This window comes from Condylura cristata, unplaced genomic scaffold (genome assembly GCF_000260355.1).
Source record: "Condylura cristata isolate star-nosed mole 26May11 unplaced genomic scaffold, ConCri1.0 scaffold00008, whole genome shotgun sequence".
NCBI lineage: Eukaryota > Metazoa > Chordata > Mammalia > Eulipotyphla > Talpidae > Condylura > Condylura cristata.
The window spans coordinates 3,104,263-3,125,860 of record NW_004567109.1 but is presented as its reverse complement, the minus strand read 5'-3'; the positions used below and the strand labels follow the sequence as shown (position 1 = coordinate 3,125,860).

The window sequence follows — 21,598 nt, the reverse complement described above, 5'->3', positions numbered from 1 at the left end:
GGCATCCAGCTCAGTAAACTCATCCAACAATTAAGAGGGGGGAGGGGTGGAACAGAGAGGAGACAGCAACTGTGGGGTGGGCGGCAAGCAGTGGGGGGCTCTGGGCTGCAGGTCTCTGCTCTGTCCCCTGCCGAGGCCGGATAGCACCTGGAGTGCAGAGAGGCCCCATCGCCAGCTGGCCGGGGGTTCCGTTTCCCGGGCCCTGAGAATTCCCCAGGGCCACGTTCCCTCTGCGGCCCGTGTCCTGGCCCCGTTGATGCCCCCCGAAAACCTGCAGGGCCCGTGCTGGCTCTCGCCCCCGCCGTCACAGGGGCCACTGGAGCCCTGCGCTGCTGGCTCAGGCCTATTTGAATATCGGCCACCCTGTTTTGGTTAATTGTGTATGTGTTTGCTGTGTTTGTGTACCGTCAAATACCATCAAATACCGCCTGCGCTGGGCACACCCGTCCTGGCTGCGTGAGATCACAGATGAAAAATGCAGTGAAAAACACTTTCGTGCCACAACACATCACGTAGGATTTTTTGTATTAAGATGTGGATTTTTTTATTGTTTTTTTTTTTTTCCTTTTCCATACAGCTCCAAAGTTGGGCAATACGCACGTCTGTGTTTTTGTTTTCACGCCGGGTGGTATCTGAAATCTGCTCATTAGGGCCCTGGCCTCTCCCCACCCCAGCCCAGGCTTCCACGCCTTTAGCCTTCCAGTGTCTCTTCTGCGGAGAGAGTGGGCACGCTCCTCACACCTTCACCCAGGTGAACATAAGGGGGCCCTGTCTCCTGGGAGTGGGGGGGGATAACAGGAATCTCTGCGCCCTCCCCCCGCCCCCCCGCCCTGGGGTAACACTCCTTAGCCGGCCCCCTGTCGGGAGAGAAGAAATGGAAGTGGTCCCGCCCGGATGGACTCAGAGTGTCCCCTTGGCTTGGTGACCCTTGGAATTAGTGTGGCCTTTGGCTGGGAGGCCTTCTGCCCCCATCCCGCGAGGGGCCAGGCGGCCATGGCCGGCTCAGTCTTTGCCCCCAGGAGGCCGGACGGCAGCTGGCCCCGGCAGTGGCCTGTGCCTTCCCTGGGTGTGATGTCCGGCTACTTCCTGTTGGTCCAGGGTGTCTGGCGGCGGTCTGCTTGCAAGGCGGGAGATCCGCGGTCTGCGAGGAGACGTAGCGTTAGGTGTGGGTGGGGTCAGAACAACTTGTGGGTCGGGCCAGCCCCTAGTACGGTGCTTTCGAGCTGTGTGAGCTCTGGCAAGTCACCACCTTCCCTGATCTGGCGGGAACACACGTGTCCAGCCGTTTGCTGTGCCTGGCCACTAAGGCATCGGCTCGGTAATGTCCACCCTCATGGAGGCCTCCGGCCCAGCGTGGCGTCTGGTGCAGAGGATGCGCTCAGTGGCTCTGCTGGGATTAGCTGGAGGAGGTTCGGGGCCTGAACAGTCTCCGTGAAGCTGCAGGTTATGCAGCTGTGGTGCTCAGGAGACACAGAGCCAGCCCGGCTTCGGGGAACCGAGGAGAGGGGCGCATGGAAGCGGCCAGGGGAGTGTCCTGCAGAGGCCGGGGAGGCCGCACAGGCCCCTCGGAACCGGAGCAGTTCACCCCACATGGCCCCAGACTGCCCCCCTGGTGGGGGCTGGGGACCCGAGGATTAGGACCCGCTTTGCCCATGAGGAGTTAAAGGGCCGGCGGTGGAGCCCGACCTGTGAGCCATGACCGGGGTCCGGTGCGGAGTGAAGTGCCCCCGGGACGGCGCGGGTGTGGAGGGGCACGTGGCCTTCTCGGGTGGATTCTGGAAGGTGATCTCGAGGGGACCTCAAGCAGGGGGTAGCTAGCGGTAGTTGAGGGTGTTTCTAGAGAGCGTCTGACATCTCATCTCCTGGCTCCCGCTGCCCCCAGCACATCAGCTGGGGGGTGGGGGGGGGGCGGGACAGGGGCTCCCTGCTGACAGGGGGACAGGCCTGCAGCTCCAGGGCAGAACTGGACTCAGATCCCGCCTCCGCTCCGGCCCGGCGTTCTGTCCGTCCCTGCACGTGGCTTCTCACCCCTTCACCCTGGAGCTGCTGGCCAGGGAGACGCCTCCCCCGGCGCTGCACCCACGCACCGGCCCCCCCCACCCCCCACACCCCGACGGCTCTGGGGCCTGCGCTGTGGGCGGGTTGCGTCCATGGTGGCGGCCCGGGGCCTGTGCCCTGGCCTGGGGAAATGGGTCAGGCACTCTGCTGGGGACAGTCCTGGAACAGGGCCACACCCTGGCAGGGCTGGAGGATGGCAGGAATGGGGAAGGCCGAGAGCCGGAGGAGGAGGCTGACCACACCCCTCGATCAGCTGCTCGGCTACCCCAGAGGGCTCCGCTCCTGCGGCCTGGGCCCCACTCTCTGCTGTGACGCTCCCTCTGGCCTCAGAGGCCCCCGACATTGCGGTCACACTGGGTCTCCCCAGCTCCTTCCCAGGAGCCAGGGGTGTGGGGGTGCTTTGGAAGCATGTGCGTGAAGGAGGGTCCTGGACTCCCGACTAGAGGCTGGTTTCAGGGCGGGGGGCCGTTCTGGTGGGCCTTGGAGTAGAGACCCCCCAGCAGAAGGGTGTCCTGGGGCTGGGGGTGCTGAAGGTGATCTGAGGCACCCCTTCCTCTGACTCCTACGTGTTCGGCTACCAGGGCTTGTGGGGGGAGACGCACAGGCGTCTCTGAGCCTTGAGGAGTGTCTCCCAGTGGCCCTGAAGTTCCCATTAAAGTGTTTTTTCCTCTTTTTTAAAGAAAAAAATATTCCCAAACTGGAAAACAAAGGAAATCCACTTCCCCCAAATCACACGAAACTCACATTAGGGGCCTGGCGGGAATCCATGGAAACCGGAAACCCGCTGTTAACCCTGTAGGAGCTGAGGGGCGGGGTGGGGTGGGGGCTGGGCCGTCCCTGCCCCGGCCTCCCCCAGGGAATGGGTCTCGGGAGCAGAGTGGGGTGGAGCTGACGCTGGAACCCTCCAGCACCTTCGAAGCACCAGCTCCCTGCTACTCACGGCCCAACCTTGGCGGCCACACAGGCGGGTTTTGCGCACTCCAGGAGGCCCGGGGGATCCCAGGGCTGGGCCAGGTCGGAGAACCTGCTGGGCAGCTGCCCACACCATGCCACCCTGCGGAGTCAGCCGAGCCCACTCACCCCGGGAGCACGGGCGAAGCTGTAATCGGGGAGGAGGAGCAAAGGGCGGGCTTCCAGCCGCCGCCCGGCCTGCCGCCGGCCCCCTGTGCTGCAGCCGGGTGGGTGTGCGTGTGGCCGGCCAGAGAGCCCCACCGCGGGCCCCGCACCCCACGCTCACGTCCAGGGGCTGCCCCTCCAGGCCCAGGAGGCTTGGGTCCCGGTCAGCCGTGTGCTTGCGTTTGCATGGACACGGGCTCATTTTTCTAAAAAGGCTGAAAATATTTACAGGTTTGAAGTTGAAACGCAAACAGGAAAAGCCCTTTAAAAAGTGAGTGTAGTGGATATTCAAAACAGGAATCACCATGGAAACGCCACAATATTTGCTTAAATTGACACAAAGGTTGCCGGTCGCAGGGCACCAACTTTCTTTGACCACATTTTTCTGGCCCGACACCTATCACGCAGGAATCTCAACGGCCCCCTCTCCGGCCGGGCGCGCACACCCTCTGCTGGGATGAAATGACCCAGGCGCCCTGTGGACGGGGGAGAGGAAAGCCGGCTCCGTCCGTCTGGGGTCGCTGCGGGGACACCTGTCTCTAGAGACCCCATCAGGTCGCCGGGAGTCGCGGAGCCGCTGGGGGCCTCTGGGAGCGGGAAGGCTGGGGCCCGAGGCCTGGCTCTGTGCGTGGGTCTGGCTGGTTTCTAGCGTCAGCTCGATCCGTCGTCAAGCTGACCTTTTACCCCGGCCGAGCTCTGGGTGTGATCCTGTTGTTCCTGGGGGTGGCTCCTGTTGGTCTGTTATTGTTTCTACCTGTTTGATTCTTTTATTGGGTGTGACAGCCACGTTACGATTGGCTAGTATTGAGCAAAGGGCGTACGGGTTGTAGGGCCGGGCATGGCACGCACGGTGGCAGTGCCATCTGCTGACTGCCAGGCAGGGTCCGGCATCGCTGACCTCGCTGGCTGGCGACCGGGTGCCGTGTGGGAAACTCCCGTCATGGTGTTGGCTGGAGGAGACTCGTGGACAACGACGACAGCTAATCTCTGCTTCCCCGTCTCGCTTCGGCAGGCGAACCCACCTGGCTGGCTGACGGCGAAACCCCTCTCATCCCGCTGCCCCTCCAGCAGGCCCGGCCGTCGCCCTCCCCCGGCCAGGGGTCCCGCAGCTCCAGAGGTGTGTGCTGGAATGGACTTCGGACTCCCGCCTCTTGGAATGCAAAGGTAGGGTGGGAGCTGTGACGGGCCGGTGGGGGCCTCCTTCGGGGAGGGCCCAGGAGCTCCCCTCAGCTTCTCGTCGGGGTGCGGGTAGTGCGCGCTTCTTAGGTGAAAGCAAGAAAATGCAGGGTTGAGAAAGAGGCCTCAGAGCGGGTGCCTGGGTCTTGACCAGACATTGCTGGGGACACATGGCGTGCGCCCTCTGCATCTCGGGTTCCCCACCCGTAAGATAGAGAGGTTGGAATAACCGACCTTTCAGAAGCCTCCCAGCGTGACCTTGGCTGACCTTGAACGATGCCGGCGCGGAGGGCGCCCCGGCACGTCCCCGTCATTCCGGCGTCGTCTCTGAGGCGCCTGTCCGTCCACCTGTGTGTCCAGAGACCCAGCTCACGGGCCCCTTGGGGCTCTCTCGGTGGTCCCCCAGAGCAGGCAGGGCCCCCCGGAGGGAAGCCACAGGTGTTGCTGGATCCAGGCTGGGAAGTTCCCCTTGGTCAGGGATGCTCAGTCTCTGCGGTGGGGACATACCAGACGCGCCTCTGGGGCAAGGAGGTGGCTTTCCACGTGCTGTCAGTCCGCCTGGAGGGTTGGTGTCTGTGACCAGGAAGGGCCAGGTCCGGGTGGAGGGCTGAGCTGGGGGGCCAGCGAGTCCCAGCCCTGCGGTCCCTGTCGGCTGTGCCCTGCAGCATGCCCCCTCCCAGCCAGGCTCAGCGAGTCTGGCCTTTGAACTGCCAGGCGGAGCAGTTGTAGAGATGGGTGGCATGGTGCCCGCTGGGGCTGGCGTGTCCCCAGAGCTGTGTCCTGCCCCGCCACCTTGGGGATCAGCACCAGCCCTGGGTCCAGCCCTGGGGCTTTGCAAATCAGATGTAAATGTGGCCTTGGTTGCCGGGTGCCGCAGCTTGGGCCAAGACGCCTCTTCCCGGAAGAGCATTCGCAGAGAGCGTTCCCAGAGAGCGTTTCGCTCAGGAGTGGGTCGCCCACGCTTGAGGCCCCGCTGGGGTCTCCCGAGGGCTGTTTGGGGTGGGGGCTGCCACCGTCCTGCCCTCTTCACGCACCACGCCCGTGTGCCTCCGCCTTCCGGGTGCAGTCTGCCCGAACTGCCTTCCTTGGGGATCGAGGTTCTGGGAAGGCCGGCCACGCCCCCCAGCCCCCCGCCCCCCTCTTATGAGCAGGTGGCTGCAGTGCCGGCCAGCCGAGTGCCCTCCGAGGGGGTGTTAGCCGTTCTGTTCTGGTGGCGACTTCTTGTTGTCTTCATTCCCTCAGCAAAACATGCCCATTAGTTTTTCCCTTTCCGAAGTTTCCACTCACGTTGACTCCCAGGGGCCGAGCCAGCTGGGATTTGCACCCGGCATAGGACATGGGCTCCAGGAGGCCTGGGGGACTCAGGCATCCTGGCATCGGCCGTCTTGGGAACTCAGAGGCTCTGACGAGAATGCGGTGGCCGAGCCCGTCCTCTGCCGCCCAGCCCTTCCTGGGTGCTAGGCTGGCCCAGGCCAGCCCTCTGGGGCCCAGGGGCTTGTGCCTCGGTGTCCCGCCTCGCACACCGGAGTGTAAGCTCAGGCCTGGTCAGACTCTGTTTAGCTCAGGTTCTCCTCTTTTCTGGCTACTCCACAGCAGATCTGTTTGCATGTACTCAGCAAGCAGTTGAGGCATGCCTGGTGTCCACCCAAGAGTGGACAGGACAGGCTGGTTGGGAATTGTGGAGTGGACAAGACCACAGAAAGGATCAAGGAGCCTACTGGTGCGAAGGGACCTTGGATGAGGCGTGGGAAGGTGCTAGGTGGTGGGAGAGGGCCTCTTCGGGGAGGTGACAGTTGAGATCGGAGGACAGAGTGGACAGCTGTTTGAAGAGCAGGCAGACTGTCCCAGAGAGCACCACCAGCCGAGAGGAACCATGTCAGACTGAAGGAAGTCCCAATGCTGGGTCCAGATACGTCAGGCTTGGGGTGCCGGGGAAGGTGGGGATTTGTTCTGCGGGTGACAAGAAGCTGCTACAAGATTTTAAACAGGGAGGTGCAATGACCCGATTTTTGTTTTTAAATGATATGTGTGGCTGCCATGGGGAGGGCAGGCTGGAGGGGGGCTAGAGAGAAAGCCGGCCAGTGCACAGCTATGGGGAGACCGAGAGAAGGGGCAGAGGCCGCGAGTCGGGGGACTCAGCTGGACTTGCTGATGGACAGTGAAGAAAAGGCAAGACTGGGTGACTCACCGTTCCCCACTCCTGGTGCGTGACCCTGGCACTCCTCTCTCTGCCCTGGCCCGGACAGCACCGGGGCAGCCACAGCTTCCAAAGTTAAGGTCCAGGGCCAGCGCGCCGCCCCGGGCCCCTGCTGGTCAGCGTCGCGTGGAGGGCAGGCCAGCGGTCTGGGTTTCCCAGCTCACGCGCCTCTTGGCCCCAAGACTCTGCCTGGAAGCCCGCTGGGGCCTTAGTTCCGCGGGCTCTGAGCTGGGCCGAGCTTGGGCCTCCGGCACTCACACTTTGGCGCCAAGGCGGCCGCGTCCTCCACCGCCGACCTCTGCGCACCCTCCCCCGGAGGCCGGACCCCGGCCTCGCCCGTTAGCCTTGAGAACGGACTGTCCAAGGTCTCCGTGGGCCACCCTGGCCTGCGGCTGGCGGCAGGGCTTCCAGCCGTCTATCTGTCCTGAGTCCTCCCGCGCTCCGTGGGGACATTGCCATGGTATCTTGTCCGACAAAGGGCCACAGTCTCTTTTCCAGGGCCTCTGACTCCAGGCTGTGCTCTCCGGGTCCTGGCACCGCCTGCTTGGGCCAGGACAGGCCGCGCAGTCAGGCCACACTGCTGTGACGCGCTGAGCAGCCCTAAAGCCAGCCAGAGGCCTGGCGGGGGGGAGCCCAAAGCCCAAAGCCGGCGTCGTCAGCGCCGGGGCCCCAGTGAGTGCTTGCCCATGCTGGCAACATATTCCCAGCCATATGGGCCAACTCAGCCCTCCAGGAAAGCCCCTGGGGCCTGACCTCTAGGGGGAGTGACTGGGGAGAGCAGAAGGGCGGGCTGGCGGCGGCTCGGGTGGGGGGGGGAGTCGGGGATGTCCCGCGCACGCAGCTGGTGCCTTTCTGAGGGGGTGGCAGCCGGTCCTCCTGGGCGTGTCTGCTGGCATCAAAACACGGCGAGCCCTGGGGGAGGGTGTGTCTGGGTGGGCCGGCCGGGTGTCTGTGCTGCGGGGGCGGCCTCGCCGCTCCCAGCCTCCACGGCCTGCACTAGATCCGAGGTGTGCAGCCCTAACTGGACTGGACAGTTCTGACTCTGACCCGCGGGCTTTGATCTCCCTCTCCAGGGCATGCAGCTGCGCTGGGGGGTGCGGGGGACCGGAGAGGGCGGTGCTGGCGGCGGGAGGGGCCGTGCTCACCCTGGCTGGGGAGCGTCAAGCTTGGGAGGGTGAGTGGGCTCGGGAGGAAGCCCCTTTGGGCAGGGCGGAGACCTGAGTGGAGATGGCTGGGAAGTTACCCTTCTGGTTTCTGATCTGGAGGATTCTGATCTGCCAGGCCCACGCCCCTGCCCTGGGCCGCCTTCCTGGCTCTGCCTCCTGCCTGCCGCCTTCCTAGCAGGGTCTGACGCCCCTGGGGTCCCCGGGCTCAGACCAAAGGCAGTCTGCAGCTCTGCAGGCGGCCTGCCGTCTTGCTGGGGGACCCGCAGGACCGCTCTTTTTTTGCGGGCGAGGGACAAGCCCAGCCTTCCTTCCACCGCTCTTTTTTTGCGGGCGAGGGACAAGCCCAGCCTTCCTTCCACCCTGCAACCGTGGCGCCTCTCGAGGGAGTGCTGGCTTATAGAGGGTGTGCTGGCAGCGCCTGGCCTCCCACACCAGAGGAGGCTGCTGGCTGTCACCTGTGTCTTCTCTTCAGCTACTCTTGTCCCGCCTCTCCTGGCCGGCCCCCGTGGCCTCTTTAATACTGGAACCCTGCAGTGCACACTTGGTCCAGGTGAAAGTCCTGGAGTCGGGGGGGGGGGGGGCTGGCGTGTGCGGTAGCCAGCGGCACCCTTGGGGGCTGCACCCTGGCGGCTCCATGCCGTGAGCGGCTTGCTCTGCCTGCCGCCCGCACATCCTGCCCCCTTCTGGTTTGGCTCTCCCCTCGGGTGTGGGGGCCCTTCCTGCCCCTCAGCCTCCAAATGCTCACCCCGGGGTCGGGACCCCTGTGGCCGGGGCAGGGGAGGGGAGAGAAGGTGTAATTAATCATTAGTTTCTTCTCCAGAAATGCTAATCGGGAAAAGCAATTAAAAGCAACTTTTTTCCCTTAGTAATCTGTGCTAAGAGCTGGTAATGAAGTTTAGGGCCGCTGTGACTCAATATTTCAGCTTCACCGACTCAAGTCAAAACAATCCAAGCCCAGGAGTTTGCCGGCAGCTGAGCTGGGCCGGGCCGGGGCCGCAGCTGGGGGTTCCGGGTTCCCTCTTCTCACCGCCCACCCCAGTCTGTGCCGCTTCCCAGGCCCAGAGAAGCAGTCCCAGCCGGGAGGGGAGGGTGTGGGTCCCACAGGCCCCAACTGGGACACCCTGAACTTGGCACCCCAGGGAAAAGGCTGGAGCCGAGGTAGGAGCAGCCCCGGTGTCGGGACAGATGTCGGGGGTGGGGGGGATGCGAACGTGATGGTCGGGGAGAAGCTCAGGGTCCAGGGAGCCCCCCACGTGGGCGCAGGGCCAGAGGCTCCCAGCCGGGAGAGGTGGTGGCCGGGCCCAGCCCTGACCTCGGGGCCTCGGGCGGCCCTCGGCCTGTCGCTCGCTCCTGAGCGCTGGGGGCTGGCTGGTCAGCAGAGGGAGACGATGAGGAATGAGGCGGAGTCCTCAAGTGATGCTGGACAGTGACGTGTGTCCGGGACGAAGCTGGTTGGAGAAGACCGAGGCGGCGGGCGCGTGTGGGGGCCGCGAGTAGCTTTAGGTGTGGCGCCTGGGGAAGGTGCCACTGCTCTGGTGGCATTTGGAGGAGAGTTGGGGAGGGGCCGGGCCCCTTCTTCATCTTTGGAGAAGAGCGAGTGTGAGCGCCCAGAGGCGGGACCGCTCGGGGGGGGCAGGGGGGCTGGGCCGGCCCGATAGGGGTCTCAGGGCTCCACAGACCCCCAGACCTGTAGCCACTGAGAACGCTGCTCTGCCCCGTGTGAAATGAGACGCCCCGGGGTGCTGAGGGACGCGGACCGGGAGGCGCCAGCTGTCCATGGAAGAGCAGGACCTGCTGATGCCCGCGTGCGAGCCGGGGGCCGCGGTCGGCACCCGCCTGCCCGGATGCGCTCTCGAGCAGGGAGAGCGGGCCAGGGGCTGTGGAAACTGCCCTGCCCCCAGCCCGACCTGGGGAGCGGCTGCAGAGGGCGGTGCGCCTTTAAGCGGCCCCTGCCCAGCCCCCCCGGCCTGCTTTATCTGAAGTCCAAGCGCATGTTGTTCCAGGACCGATCCGCTTTAGCTAATTAATAATCTGACAGGAGCCACCCAGGGGATTAACCGCTGAGCCGAGCTCCACCAGGCCCCAGCAAATGAGCCCTGTACTCCCTGGGGATGTGGAGGTGACTTTGGGGGGTGCAGGGGGAGGGGACCCCCACAGGTGAGCCGCAGGCTGGCGAGGGGCAGGGGCAGACTAGAGACAGTTCTGGAAAGGGACTTGAGGGTGGCTGGGACCGCAGGGACCCCCGCGTCCTGCTCGCCCGCGGAGACCGCCTCGAGTTCCCTGCTGAGGAGCCCAGAGAGACGTGCAGGACAGCCGGTACATTGGGCTTTCAGGCGACACACGTGAGCTTGGTGACCCAGCGATTTGGGGTCACACTTCAACTCAGACGGTCCTCGTGGATGGGCTGAAATTCACATTTTGCAGGTGTCCTGCTTTGCCTTGGGGTCACGGAGGGGGGCAGGCTGGGCGTCTGGGTGGGGCTGGGGCTCCCTGACACCCCCGCCCCCCGCCACATGCCGGAGAGGAGGATGGAGGCAGGTGGTCCCCTTGCAGGCGGCTCCCAGCTGGTGTTGGGGACCAGGTGGCCCTTGAGTGGAGTCCACGTGGCCTCCAAAGTGGCCACACCCCGGGCTGGGGAACAGTTCCAGGGCCACTTCCCCGGCTGACCTCTCCTGAAGTCCTGGGGTAACCTGGGTCGGTGGTCACCCCTAAGGCACCGCCAGGTCTGCTCCTCGGCGGGGGCCGGCAGGGACGGCCGGAGTGGGAGAGGCCCAGGCCAGGAGGGCGCAGGCTGGGGAAAGCTGTGGTGCAGGCGCCTGCCACGTGCCAGGGCCCCCCACACTGGACGGGAAGCCCTGTCTGCCCACCTCTCCTCGCCCACCCCGAGGCCGCCGTCGTCCTGTGCCAGCCGCTCGAGAGTCCTGGGCTGAGGAGGGGCGGTCGTTACTGGAACGCTGGGTGGGCTCCTCGCTGCTCCCTGTCCTCACCTCTCCCCCAGCTCCGTTCCCGGTGGCCAGGGAGCTCAGGGCAGCGAGGGGCCTGCTGCCAGCTGGTGGCAGTCCAGCCTCTGGCAGCCAGGGGCCTGGTGCCAGGCGGGCACTGCCCCCGAGGTGGGAGCTCTCCTGCTCACGCTCGTGCCCCAGGAGTTAACAGCATCCTGTGTCCTGGAAGCCCCTGGAAGCCCCTGGAAGCCCCTTCTCCCCAGCCCTTCCCAGCACAGCCAGCTGGGGAGTCTCGTGGTGGGAGCAGAGGGGGGCTGGGGGCGCCGAGCGGGTGGGAACCTCTTCCGCTTCCCGAGCTCTCAGCCTCTTCCCCAGCGTGCCCGGCGGTTTGGCCCTGTTTCGAGAGCCGTCTGCTGCCCGTGCTGCCTCTGACCGACATCGTTAGCGTGGGTATTTATATTTCATTAACGACATTAAGCCCAAATGGCATTAAAAGCAAAGCTGGTGATAAATAGCTTATTAATAAACAGGGAATGCTCCGCGCTGCCTGGCCTCTCCCAGCCCCGGCGTTAACCCTTGCTGCCCTAGATAAATATGCTTCACCCCAAAGATCACCCCCACGCAGGGTCGGGAAGAGCCAGTCCGTAGCTGTGCTCCCTGGCCTCCCTGAGCCCGGCGCCTCTGGGGTCTCATGCGGGCCACTTCCGGTCACTCAGTCTCACTCCACCTGGCCAGACCCGCTTCCTGCCTCCCCTGCTGCTTTTGATTCTGGCCAGAGAATTTCGCAAGCGGGGCGCAATTTGCCAGACTCTCAGCACCGAGCTTCCCCTTAGCTCTGTCCCGGAGGAGTTTTGGGGGGAGACGGGAGGTTTTCTGTGTGTAGGACACTGGGAGTGCGAGAGAGCAGTGGTGCCCATGGAAGCCTGGTGGTGGCCGCAGGCCCAGCTGGCCGGTGGGCTGACCGCTGGCGGGGAGCGGTCCCCACTGGCCGCTGCAGCCCTGAGCTCGGAGTGCCCTGAGGCCCCAGGAGCGTCCCGTCGGGCTCATCTTACAAGGTGGGAAAAGCGATTCCTGGAAGGTGAAGCAGGTTCGTGGGCAGAAGCCCCTGTCACGTGTCTGCAGTTGCGGGGTGCAGGGGCCTTGTCATTTTGCAGGCGTCCCCAAGACAGGACCTGTCCCCAGCTTCTGAGTCCCCACCCTGTTGGGGCTTCTCAGCTGTGGCTCCAGCCTAGGACCCACACTTCCCCCGGGGGGCTCCGCTGTCCGCTTAGTGATGTCCAGCTGTGTGGAGGGCACAGCTGGACCCCTCACAGCCACCACCCCTCGGGACCTCGAGGGGGCAGCAGAGAACCCATAGGGTGTTGGTGCTGCTGCGGGGCCCCAGTGGGCTTCTGCTTCTGGGGCGGGGGCCAGCAGGCTAGTTTTCGGCTACTGACCGTCTCTTTACACTTCCGAGAGACGGGGCAGACCCAGCCGTGGCCGAGCTGTCCAGAGGCAGGAAGGGAGTCTCGGCGGGTAAGCGGTCTCCTCAGAACGCTGGCCCCACACTCCTGAACCTGGCCTTTCCTGCGCTTCCCCCCCTGTGCACGAGAGGCTGCTGGGCCCAGCCTGGCTGAGGGGCAGAAGAGAGCCCTCTCTGCAGAAGGGCGTCGGGGGAAGAAGCTTGGCGCTCCGGGGACTGGTAGGGGGTCGTGGCTGGGCCACCTGCTTACATCTGGACCACCTGGGGAAGGTAGACGCTCATGAATTAGTGGGGCCCCTGCTGCCTCTGCGGGGTGGGGGGCCGGGACCCCAGAAAGCAAGCACAAGGGGAGCCAGCGGGGACCCCGTCTGACGCGGTGGCATTGGGCCCCCTTCCTCGGAAGGGCGGTTTCACACCCGCTCCTCCTCCTGGGGAGACTGTCCGCCCCCTCTGGCCTGGCACAGGCCTCTCAGGCCTGGTGGGGTGGTGGGTGGCGGGACTGGTGTTGTGAGGTCCCCGGCTTTATGTGACGAGACCCTGGCATTAAACAGGCCAGCAGGGAGCCCCGAGTCAGAGCGACCCGGGAGAGGCCTGCGGGCCTGCTGGGAACTAGCCGTTGGGCGATGACCTTGCTGGAGACGGCGCTGGGAAGTGGGCCATGTTTCCTAGAGAGGCGGGCTCCCCAGGCCCGGCCGGGCCTCTCTGGGCTCCCTGTGCCAGGCGCCGTGGGGTTTCTGCACAAGGATGTGTGTATACTAGAGCCCGGGACGGGGCTGGGGCCCTCAGGTGCTGAATGTGGGGTAGCTGCTGCCCCTGGGACTCTCCGGCACTGGGTGGGGGCCTCGTGCTGGGCAGGGGAGAGAGCAAGCCCGTCTACGGGGCCTCCCTCTTGCTCCGGGGGAACGCCCCCTCTTGTGCGGGGCTCGCCTTGGTGGCGAGCCCACTGGTCTGGAGAGGCAGGCTGGGGCTGCTCCTGGCCCGGGCCTGACAGGCTGGGCGGGTCCTGTGCCCAGCTTCTCCCGGGGCATCTGGGGACCGTGGCCCTGGTGATCCACTGCGGAGCCATGGCCTCTGCCCAGCCTGGCCCGTGCCGGCCTGGCCCCTTGGCTGCACTCCTCCGCCCGTGGGCTCTGGTCGACACCAGGTTGCACCTGTGCAGGTGGGAGGCGATCCTGTGGGCCCTCCTTCCGCAGACCCCCCTTCCCAAGACCAGCTCCCACTTTTCTTCCCAGCCCCACCCTCACCGAAGGTCCCCTCTGTTCTCCAAGGGCAAGAGGCTGGGCCCGGGCTGGCAGGATGTCGGGGCCCGGTGTCCCGGAGGGTCCAGGGTCTGCGTGCTCCCCTTGGCCTAGGGAGAAGCACAGGGACTCCCAGGTCCCTCACTGGTGACCATCCACAGTCACCTTGAGCTTTCTGGGCGCCCTGCTTAGGGGGAACCATGAGGGAGGAACTGCCCACAAGGTCTGAATCACCATCTCCATGAGGCCCAGGAGGAGAGAGAGACTGGACGGAGGGGTGGGGGCCCGGCCGGCTCTGGGGTGGGAGAAGGCCGGTGGGCAGGTGGGTCAGTGGCCTCATAGCAGGGCCTTAGGCCAGACGGGCACACCCCCCCGCCGGTCAGAGGCCAGTGTCCTTGCCCCTGCCGGCAGGCAGTGCCCTGCGGCCCGCACCAGCCCAGGCTCCCAGGGCAGGGACCCGGCCGAGCGCCGGGCCGGCCTGGGCCGGGGTGAGAAGTGCCGTCTCGGCTCCGGGCCTGCCCCGCGACGGGCAGTGCCAGCCTGTTGAGTGGCCGCTCCCCATGCCCGCCACGTGCCCGGGCAGCCTTTGTCTGCAGCCCCTGGGCCGGCGGGGGGGGGCCGGACTGGGGGGCACATCCCTCCTCTGGGAGCCGCTTCTACTTTCATTTTCTTTTTGCCACTATTTTCCTGGGGTATAATTAAAGGCTTGGAGCCGTTTACAGTCTGTGGTCGGCTTTTTATTTGGGTCCTTGGCAATTACCTCCTGCCCTAAAATAAGTTTCGATGGAACAGGGGTAGGATTTTTCTTTTTGGCCAAGTTCTCAGCTTTAAGTAGTGTGTGTGTGTGTGTGTGCGTGCGTGTGAGTGTGTATGTGAGCGCGTGTATGTGTGTGCGTGTGTAGGCGTGTGGGTATGTGTATGTGAACGTGTGTGTGTGTGTGTGTGCGTGTGTGTATTGTGTGTGCGCGTGTGCACACGCCGTGGATTGTAATGAGAACTTTCCTTCCCCCGTGTTCCAAGCCTGGCCACCTCCTCCTCCTCCATGTCCCATCTCAAATGTCCTGTGGCCAAGGCTGAGCCTGGACAGCAGGAACAGTCTGTCCCAGCCTCGCCCTGCCCAGAGGCAGCGCTTTGACAACAGGCAGCTCCAGACTGTCCCAGTTTCCTCACCTGTGCACGGGGCCGTGGGCTGGGCCCGCAGGGGCTTCCTCACTGCTCACTCCACTCTGGCAGCAGCCTCTGGCCACCCGGGGCAAGGTCATCCTGGTGGGAGGAAGCCGCCAGCTACGTGCCCAGGTCTCACCTTCTCTCTGGCCCAGGTTCGTGTTGAAATAGGCCCAACGCTGTTCCCCACTGGAAGGGTCCCTGGCCACCCTGTGAGCAGGTGTGCTCACCCCGAGGCTCCCCACAGCCAGAGATAATTAGTGGCTTCTCTGATGTCACTTGGCGTAGAGGGGACAGAGCCTTGGAATGCAAACCCAGGTCCCCTGATCTTCTAAGGCCCACACCAGGGCCGACAGCATAATTTGCAGGCCCCGGGCAGAGTGAAAATGCGGGGCCCCTTGTTCTGAATGGTCATGAATTTCATGACAGCCTCGTCCAGACATTAGGCCAAGAGCGTGTCCTTCTGAGCACAAGGCCTGGTGCCCACTGCCCAGGAGGCTGGCCTGGCCTTACCCACTGGCCCCCTCACCCTCTTGCTTCTGCTCCCCCCTGGGTGGTGAGTAGCAGGGAGGCTGGATGGGGGTTCCCTCTGCCCTGTATCCCTCTGAGGCCACTGTGGCTCTCTCCTGACCAGTCCCCCAGCCTGTCTTGCTAAGAAGCACTGTCTTGGCCCGGTAGGCTTTCTGGGGTTCCCTGAGCCTCTTAGGGTCCTCCAGGCCCACTTAAGCCTGGAACTTAAGCCCCCCGAAACTTTAGGTCAGGCAGAGGTGGGGAAATTTTTTAAAAGGGCAAGACATTTTGGTCAGAACTCCGTTTCTTTGTAGTGGGGATGCAGGTCTTGGGGCTCCAGCTTCAAGCCCAATCAAGGAACTCTGAAACCATCCCTCTGTCACGCTGAAGCCGGAGGTGCTGACCTGCCAAAATACCTGGGTGCGGATATCTGTGCTTGAGGTGGACGGCTGGATCGCTGTTCCTTGGGCTGAGCTAGAAGCTTCCAGCTGGCTGGGGACCTGGAGTTGCTGCAGAAACTTACGGGGTCACGGCAGCCCCCATGATGGCAGGGCTGGTGGGCTCACGCCCCGCCTGGGGTGGCACCTCTGCTCCTGGCAGCTATGGAAGTAAGAGTGTCGGGCGGGCGGTCCTCGCCAGCTCCTGGACAGAGCCGCCTTTGCCTGCCCATCTGGAACCATGTTCCCTGCTTAGGACATGCCGGCCGCATGCCCCTTCTCCTGCAAATACAACCCCCAAGTCTGGGGGCCAGAGCCCTGCCCCCCAAACCCCACCCCCTGCTCTCTCTAGGGTACCACCTGCTTCCTAGAGAACCTTCTAGACTCTGGACCTTGGGCAAGCTTTAGGAGGAAATGTGAGCTACTAGCCACAGTCGCTGCTATGGGGGGGCAACTTTATCTCAAATCGGGGGACAGGGTGAGGGTGTGAATCCCATAGCGAGGGTCTGAGGCCGTGTAAGTATAGGAGGGAGAGAGTGCCCGAGTTTCCAAGGACTGATTAGATGGCATGCCAAGTGTATTAAATTTTGCAGACATTTTAACAGCAATATGCTAGATAGTTGGGTGTCCCCTGAGGCGGCTGGATTTTTTATATCCTTCACAGAAGGTCGGAACCCTCTTCGCCGCCTCCCCCACCCCAGGCTGGTGCCTTCCTCTGCTTTCCCCTCCCTGACTCTCGCCCTCCCTCTCTCCAGCAATTTCCCTCGCTTCTCCTCTGCTCGGGGAGAACCGAGGTGACGCCTCTGTTGCCTGCCCTTCTGCCAGGCGCCCTGGATCTCGGGGTGGGGGGAGTCACGAATGGAGGGCTGCTCTCTGTTTTCTCTCCCATTTCCCTGTCTCCCCCCTCCCCATTTTGGAGACCTGCTCCCCCCGCCTTATTTTTATAGGAAAAAAAAAAAAAGGCAGGAAAAGAATCCATCTGGCATATGAATAATTGAAATGGCTCAACTCTGTTCCTGTTGCTGCCGTTTGTTCTTGGTTTCCCCGGCCCCCCAGCCCATCCCCCCGAGTACGGGTCTCCAAGCAGGGAGGGGTGCGGCATCCTCAGACAGTTCTCCATCGAGGCCCGGGGCGTGCGTTACTGTGGGGCCCCTCTCCCTGTGAACCCCCAGGTCCGTGTGTGGGCGTCGGGACGCAGGCTTGCCCTTGCGTCCACGCGGACAGCCAGCTCTGGCTGGAGTCTCCCCAAATGTCACTCAGACTCCAAAGGTTCCTTCCGCCCTTGGGCCTCAGGGGTCCGCTGCCCTGGCTGTGATCCCCCCAGGGCCCTGGGGGATCCCTTGGCTTCTGCCAGACTCCTCCCCCGGCCTCTGCCCTCTGTCCTGCTTCAGGGGCTGGGGGCCACTCCTGTTTGGGGGAGATTGGACCGGACGCTGCCTTAGCACTGTCTGGGGTTGGGGGTGCTGCTGTCGGCCCCCCCCCCCGGGAGCCGCCCCTGGTCCCTTGCTTAGACCTAAGCCCCCTTCTCACCCCTCACCTTCCCCAGCCAGCACCTTTCAAGCGCGTCTTTCTCTGTTGAGAGTCTGGAGTCAGAGATTTGGAACTTTCTTTCCTCGAGGCAGTGGGGAGGAAGCGCTGGGGCAGGGGCGGGCGGCTGTGGGGCCAGACTGGGCTGTCGGTGGCCGAGCGGGGCCAGCTGCACACCGAGGCCCCTGTCCGAGCCGAGCATTGACTGTCTCTTTAAAACCATTTAGAGGAAAAACAAAAGAACTTTAGTGCATTAATTCTAGATGAAGATGGGTCTCCAGATGACAGGCTGATCCGCGTTATTCCTCTCAAGACAACTTCCCCCGTCCCCGCCCCCTCCGCCCAGACCTTTGCGGTCACCCCGGGTTTGTGGCAAGCTGCACCCGGGTTGCTAGGGAGCAGAAGCGTGCGCTCCGTGTTTGAAAAGTCAATACTTTCGTTGGTGTCAGTGTCCTGGGGGAGGCACCCGCGGGCAGCACGCCCCTGGTGGGGAGGGGCGGGCACCCCTGTCACTGGGGGGGCGGAGGGGTCTCTTCCCCTAATCCTGCTGGCTCTGGCACCCCAGGTCCCAGCGGATGCCTCCCCCAAAGAGCGGCGGCAAGAGGCGCCCAAGTCTAGCTCTTTACCAGGTTGGCGAAACAAAAGTGCCCACTTAGCAAAAAATAATCCTGACGAAATTCACCTCAAGTCTGTTAATATGTGACTCCATACATGTAGGTAATACGTCGTTTGCAAAGACTCCTACACACGTTATAAAAGCTGCAGAATGTCTGGCCTTCCAGAGCCGGGTACGAATAATTAGATATTTATATCCAATAAAACTGGTTTGATGGGGAAATCGTTTCCCTCCGCGTGGACTCTCAGTCGAGGACGAGTTTCGGTGGTTGGGTTTGTTTTTTCCCCGACAATAAAACCAGGGGCTTGGCACCAACAAATGTCTTTCCCGTAAATATCTGAATCTCTTTCTTCCAGCGGGAGCTCTGCCGATGGGCCCTGTCACGCCGGCCCCGCCTGGCTCCCTCCTGTCTTTGCGTTTCTCTCGGGAGGAATGTGTGTGGGACCCCCCTCCGCCGCCGGTGTCCACGGGGCTGGGGTGCCCCACCTGCTTGCACCTTCCTGGAGTGGGGCTTCCTCCCTCAGCCCCGAAAGGCCCTTGCTGATTTCACCGGGCACCTCCTACCCCTAATTTTGAATTTCCCTTAGGCTTCGAGGCCCTTCTGCCCCCCCTTGCCTGGGCTCTGTGTGACCCCCTGACCCCTCGCCTCCAGGGCCTGGGGAGCTAGTCTGCCCCTCCACCCCGGCCTGGGGAGCCCCCCTTGTTTCCCTTCCATCTGTTACACAGTCTTGAACAGATGGAGCCAGAAGGAGCGTCTGACTGTGACCCCCTCTCCCATTATACGGATGGGGAGCTGAAGCCCAGTGGGGCAGATGGCCTCGGGCCTGGGACGGGCAGGCCTGGGCGGGAGGCAGACCCCTTGGCATCCAGCTGTGCCGGGAGGGGGCCAGATGTGCTGGCCGAGCAACACCTCCCGGGAGTCATTTGTCTGCCTGGCTGGCTCCTGTGTGCAGGTAGCTGTACCTTGGACTGTACCCAGCTGTTCCTAGGCTGTAGGGTCACTGAGGAGGGTACCTGAACCCCGCAGCGTGGCACACTCCTGGGGGGCACCCTGCTTCGTGAGGCGGAAGTGGTCACTGCCCACACCGACGCTGGGCAAGGACATGCAGGGCACAAGGAGTGAGAGCGGGCCGAGGGGAGGGGGCGCATGCACCCCTTGGTTCCCAGGGGTTGAGTACCAGCCAGGCAGGCGGAACCTGCCGGAACCAGAGGCCAGGTCCTGCCTCCCTGCCTCACCCTGGGCAGGAAGGAGCAGCAAGCGCGTGCCCGGGAGTCCTCAGCCCTCACCGGCACCCCAGACTCAGGCCCCAGAGAGCCAGAGGGCGCCAGGCAGCTGCCCAGGCCGGGCGCCCTCTGGGCCCCGGCGGGTGGGTTGGACAGAGGCCTCCGGGATCAAAGCTTGCAAGTCTTTGGAAGGGCCCGTGGGAGGCCGCTGGCCAGCAGGGCGGGGGCGGGTCTGGGAGAGGTCTGCCGCCCCCGTGGCAGTGGCCAAGTTTAACCACCCAGCGTGCAGTGGAGGGAGACGGCCCGTGGCGCAGCTGGCCGGCGGGGCTGCCACGTCGCAGGCCACGCCCGGCGGCCCTCTCCCACCCTGGCCGGGCCCTGCGCCCCGGGCGTGGGCTTGGGGTCCTGGAGGGCCACCCGACCGCCGGCAGTGTCCGCCCTGTCCGGGGCTGGAGGCGCGAGGGCGCACGGGCGTCAGGGCTGCGCCTGGAGAGCACTTCTAGCAGGCCGGGCGCCCTGGGATTGGAAGCCGGCTTCAGAGGGCTCTTGGGTGTCACGCTTTTTCGTTCATTTGCTCTTTCTTTCTTTTCTGCCCCCTGCCCCGATTAAAAAAAGAAAGAATAACTAACAAGGAGCGAGGCCCCAGCTTCCTGTGACTGGCTCTTGGAGAAGCCAGTCAAATCTCCCCTAGTTGAGAACATTTTGACAGCATAAAATTGCTGCCGGAATGTGACTTTAGTGAAAAGTAAAAAAAAAAAAAAAAATCCTTCCTTCATGCATATGGAGTTTTTTGGAAAAAAAAATGGTATTTTAATGCTTTCTATTAAATTGGGACTAAAAGTGGTGTCTTAATTTGCATGCATTAGCATATTTGCATATAGATCACTGAAATGGTGGAAGAGAGAAGAGCCTTTAAATGAAAATTCTTTTAAAGGCACAGGCCTGCCTGCCTCTCCGGCTCCCTCTGGGATTTATGCGCTGTCTTTTCCTCTTGGCCCGCACCCTGCTCCGTGTCCTGGCTGGGGAGGGGCGGGAGGGACAGGCCCGGGCCTTCAGCGCTGGCCCAGGCAGTCGGGGGTCTGGGGACAGCCTGGCCCTTGGAGCCCAGGGCCCTGGTTCCCTCCCAGGCCAGGACACCCCACGAGGCCTCTGGATGTCCTCCGTCCTCCATGGCTCCGGGGGAGTCCCGTATACAGTCACCAGGCTGTGGCCTCACCTCCCTGACCATTGTCCTTCCCATCTGGGCTCCTCTTGTACTCTCCTCCAGGCCCTGGGGTTTCCTCTCTGCCTGCCCAGGGGCACCCGTCCTGCCGGCACCTGGCACCCCAGGAGAGGTGGGCGGGGCGCTCTCCACCCTCGGGCACTGTCCGCCAGGTCAGCTCCCGAGACTGTCGCCTTCCTCAACCCACCTGCCTCGACCCGGGCCACGGCTGCCACGTTCCCCTGTAGACTCTGCTTCCAGGGCCACCTCCTCGGAGCTGTGTGGCTCATCACTCTCCTTGTAGTATCCTCACGGGACTTGTTGGTTGTTTCTTTACTTGGCTGTGTGTCTGTCTGCCCCACCCCTACCGCCGTCCTCCCTCCCTGCCAAGGCCAGCCCCACGAAGGCGCCTGTGTCTGCCTTGTTCACGGCCGTCCCCCGGACAAGGCTGGGCACACAGTGGTGTTCTGTAACTGTTGAACGGCTCTGCGGGGCTGAGACAGTGCCCTCAGGTGCTAGACCCCAGTCTGCTTGAGAGGCCCTCGCCTGGCCAGAGAACTGGGCCCAGGAAGTGGCCATGGCCTTCTGGGCTGACCTGAGATCCTCTTGTCCCTTTGGACGGCAAGGTGGAGCCCGGCCTGGTGCTAGAGGCCAGGATCTCAGGCCGGCCCATGTGTGCTTCTAGCCCAGGGAAAGGTGGGGGGGCTGGAGGGGCCGGCCGTCGCCTTGTGGCAGCTCAGAGAACCCCGACACCTACAGCCACAGCCCTCCTCCCCCCAACACCTTTTCTCAGCAATTTCAGGGCGAGCCAATGAGCACCCCAGCCTAATGTACCTGGCTGGGCCTACAGGCTGCACCTGGGAAGCCCCACATCCTCCGTTCCGCGGGGCAGCCAGGGAAACGAGGCCTGGCCGCCGCCTCGTACCCTCCCCTCTCCCGGCTCTGGTGGGCTGGGCTCTCTGAAAGGCCCCTCCAGACGGCCGGCAGCCTCCAGCCTCGGGCTCCATGCCCAGCCTGGGCTGGGGAGGGCCCAGCAGGACGAGGGGGACGCCCATGCTTGGAGCAGGGCTGTGCCTCCACCGCTAATGAAAATCGGAAACCAATTGAGCGGGACAAGGTGCCCAGCCAGCAGGTTGTGGGAACGAGGGGCCTAATGGATGTGGCTGGGGGAGCGGATGCCTCATTGATCGCCGCGTGGCTATATTTATCCACCTTGGGTCTGTGGCCCCAGCAGCTGGATAGTGCAGGGATAAATAAATGGCCACTGAAATATTCATAAGCTGCACATGCACATCCGTGGTCAGGGGGACCGCCAGGGCCTCTCTTCCTTCCTTCGCCCATCTCTCCACCCAGGCCTTTCAGGAAATTCCTCCCACCTGGGCCAGGTGGGTGTGGCACAGCCTCACTGGGCGCTCAGCCTAGCCCAGGCGCCTCCCACCTGACCCCGTGCATCCTGCACAAGTGGCCCCCGCTTCCCTTTGCACCCCCACCCCGGTTCCAGTGCTCCTGCATCCCTTCAGGGGGATGAGTTTAGTCCTTTAGTGATGGGCTGTGTACCTGGGGC

At 63.6% G+C, this 21,598-nt stretch overlaps 1 protein-coding gene across 1 annotated transcript in view; it reads left to right on the top strand.

Moving 5' to 3' along the window:
- The window catches only part of LOC105853376, a 109,175-nt gene that overhangs the window by 26,160 nt on the left and 61,417 nt on the right, over positions 1-21,598 (top strand). Inside the window, exon 2 of the mRNA XM_012722070.1 lies at positions 4,187-4,338. Coding sequence (XP_012577524.1) covers positions 4,187-4,338 — 152 coding nt within the window. The remainder of the gene's footprint in view (positions 1-4,186; positions 4,339-21,598) is intronic.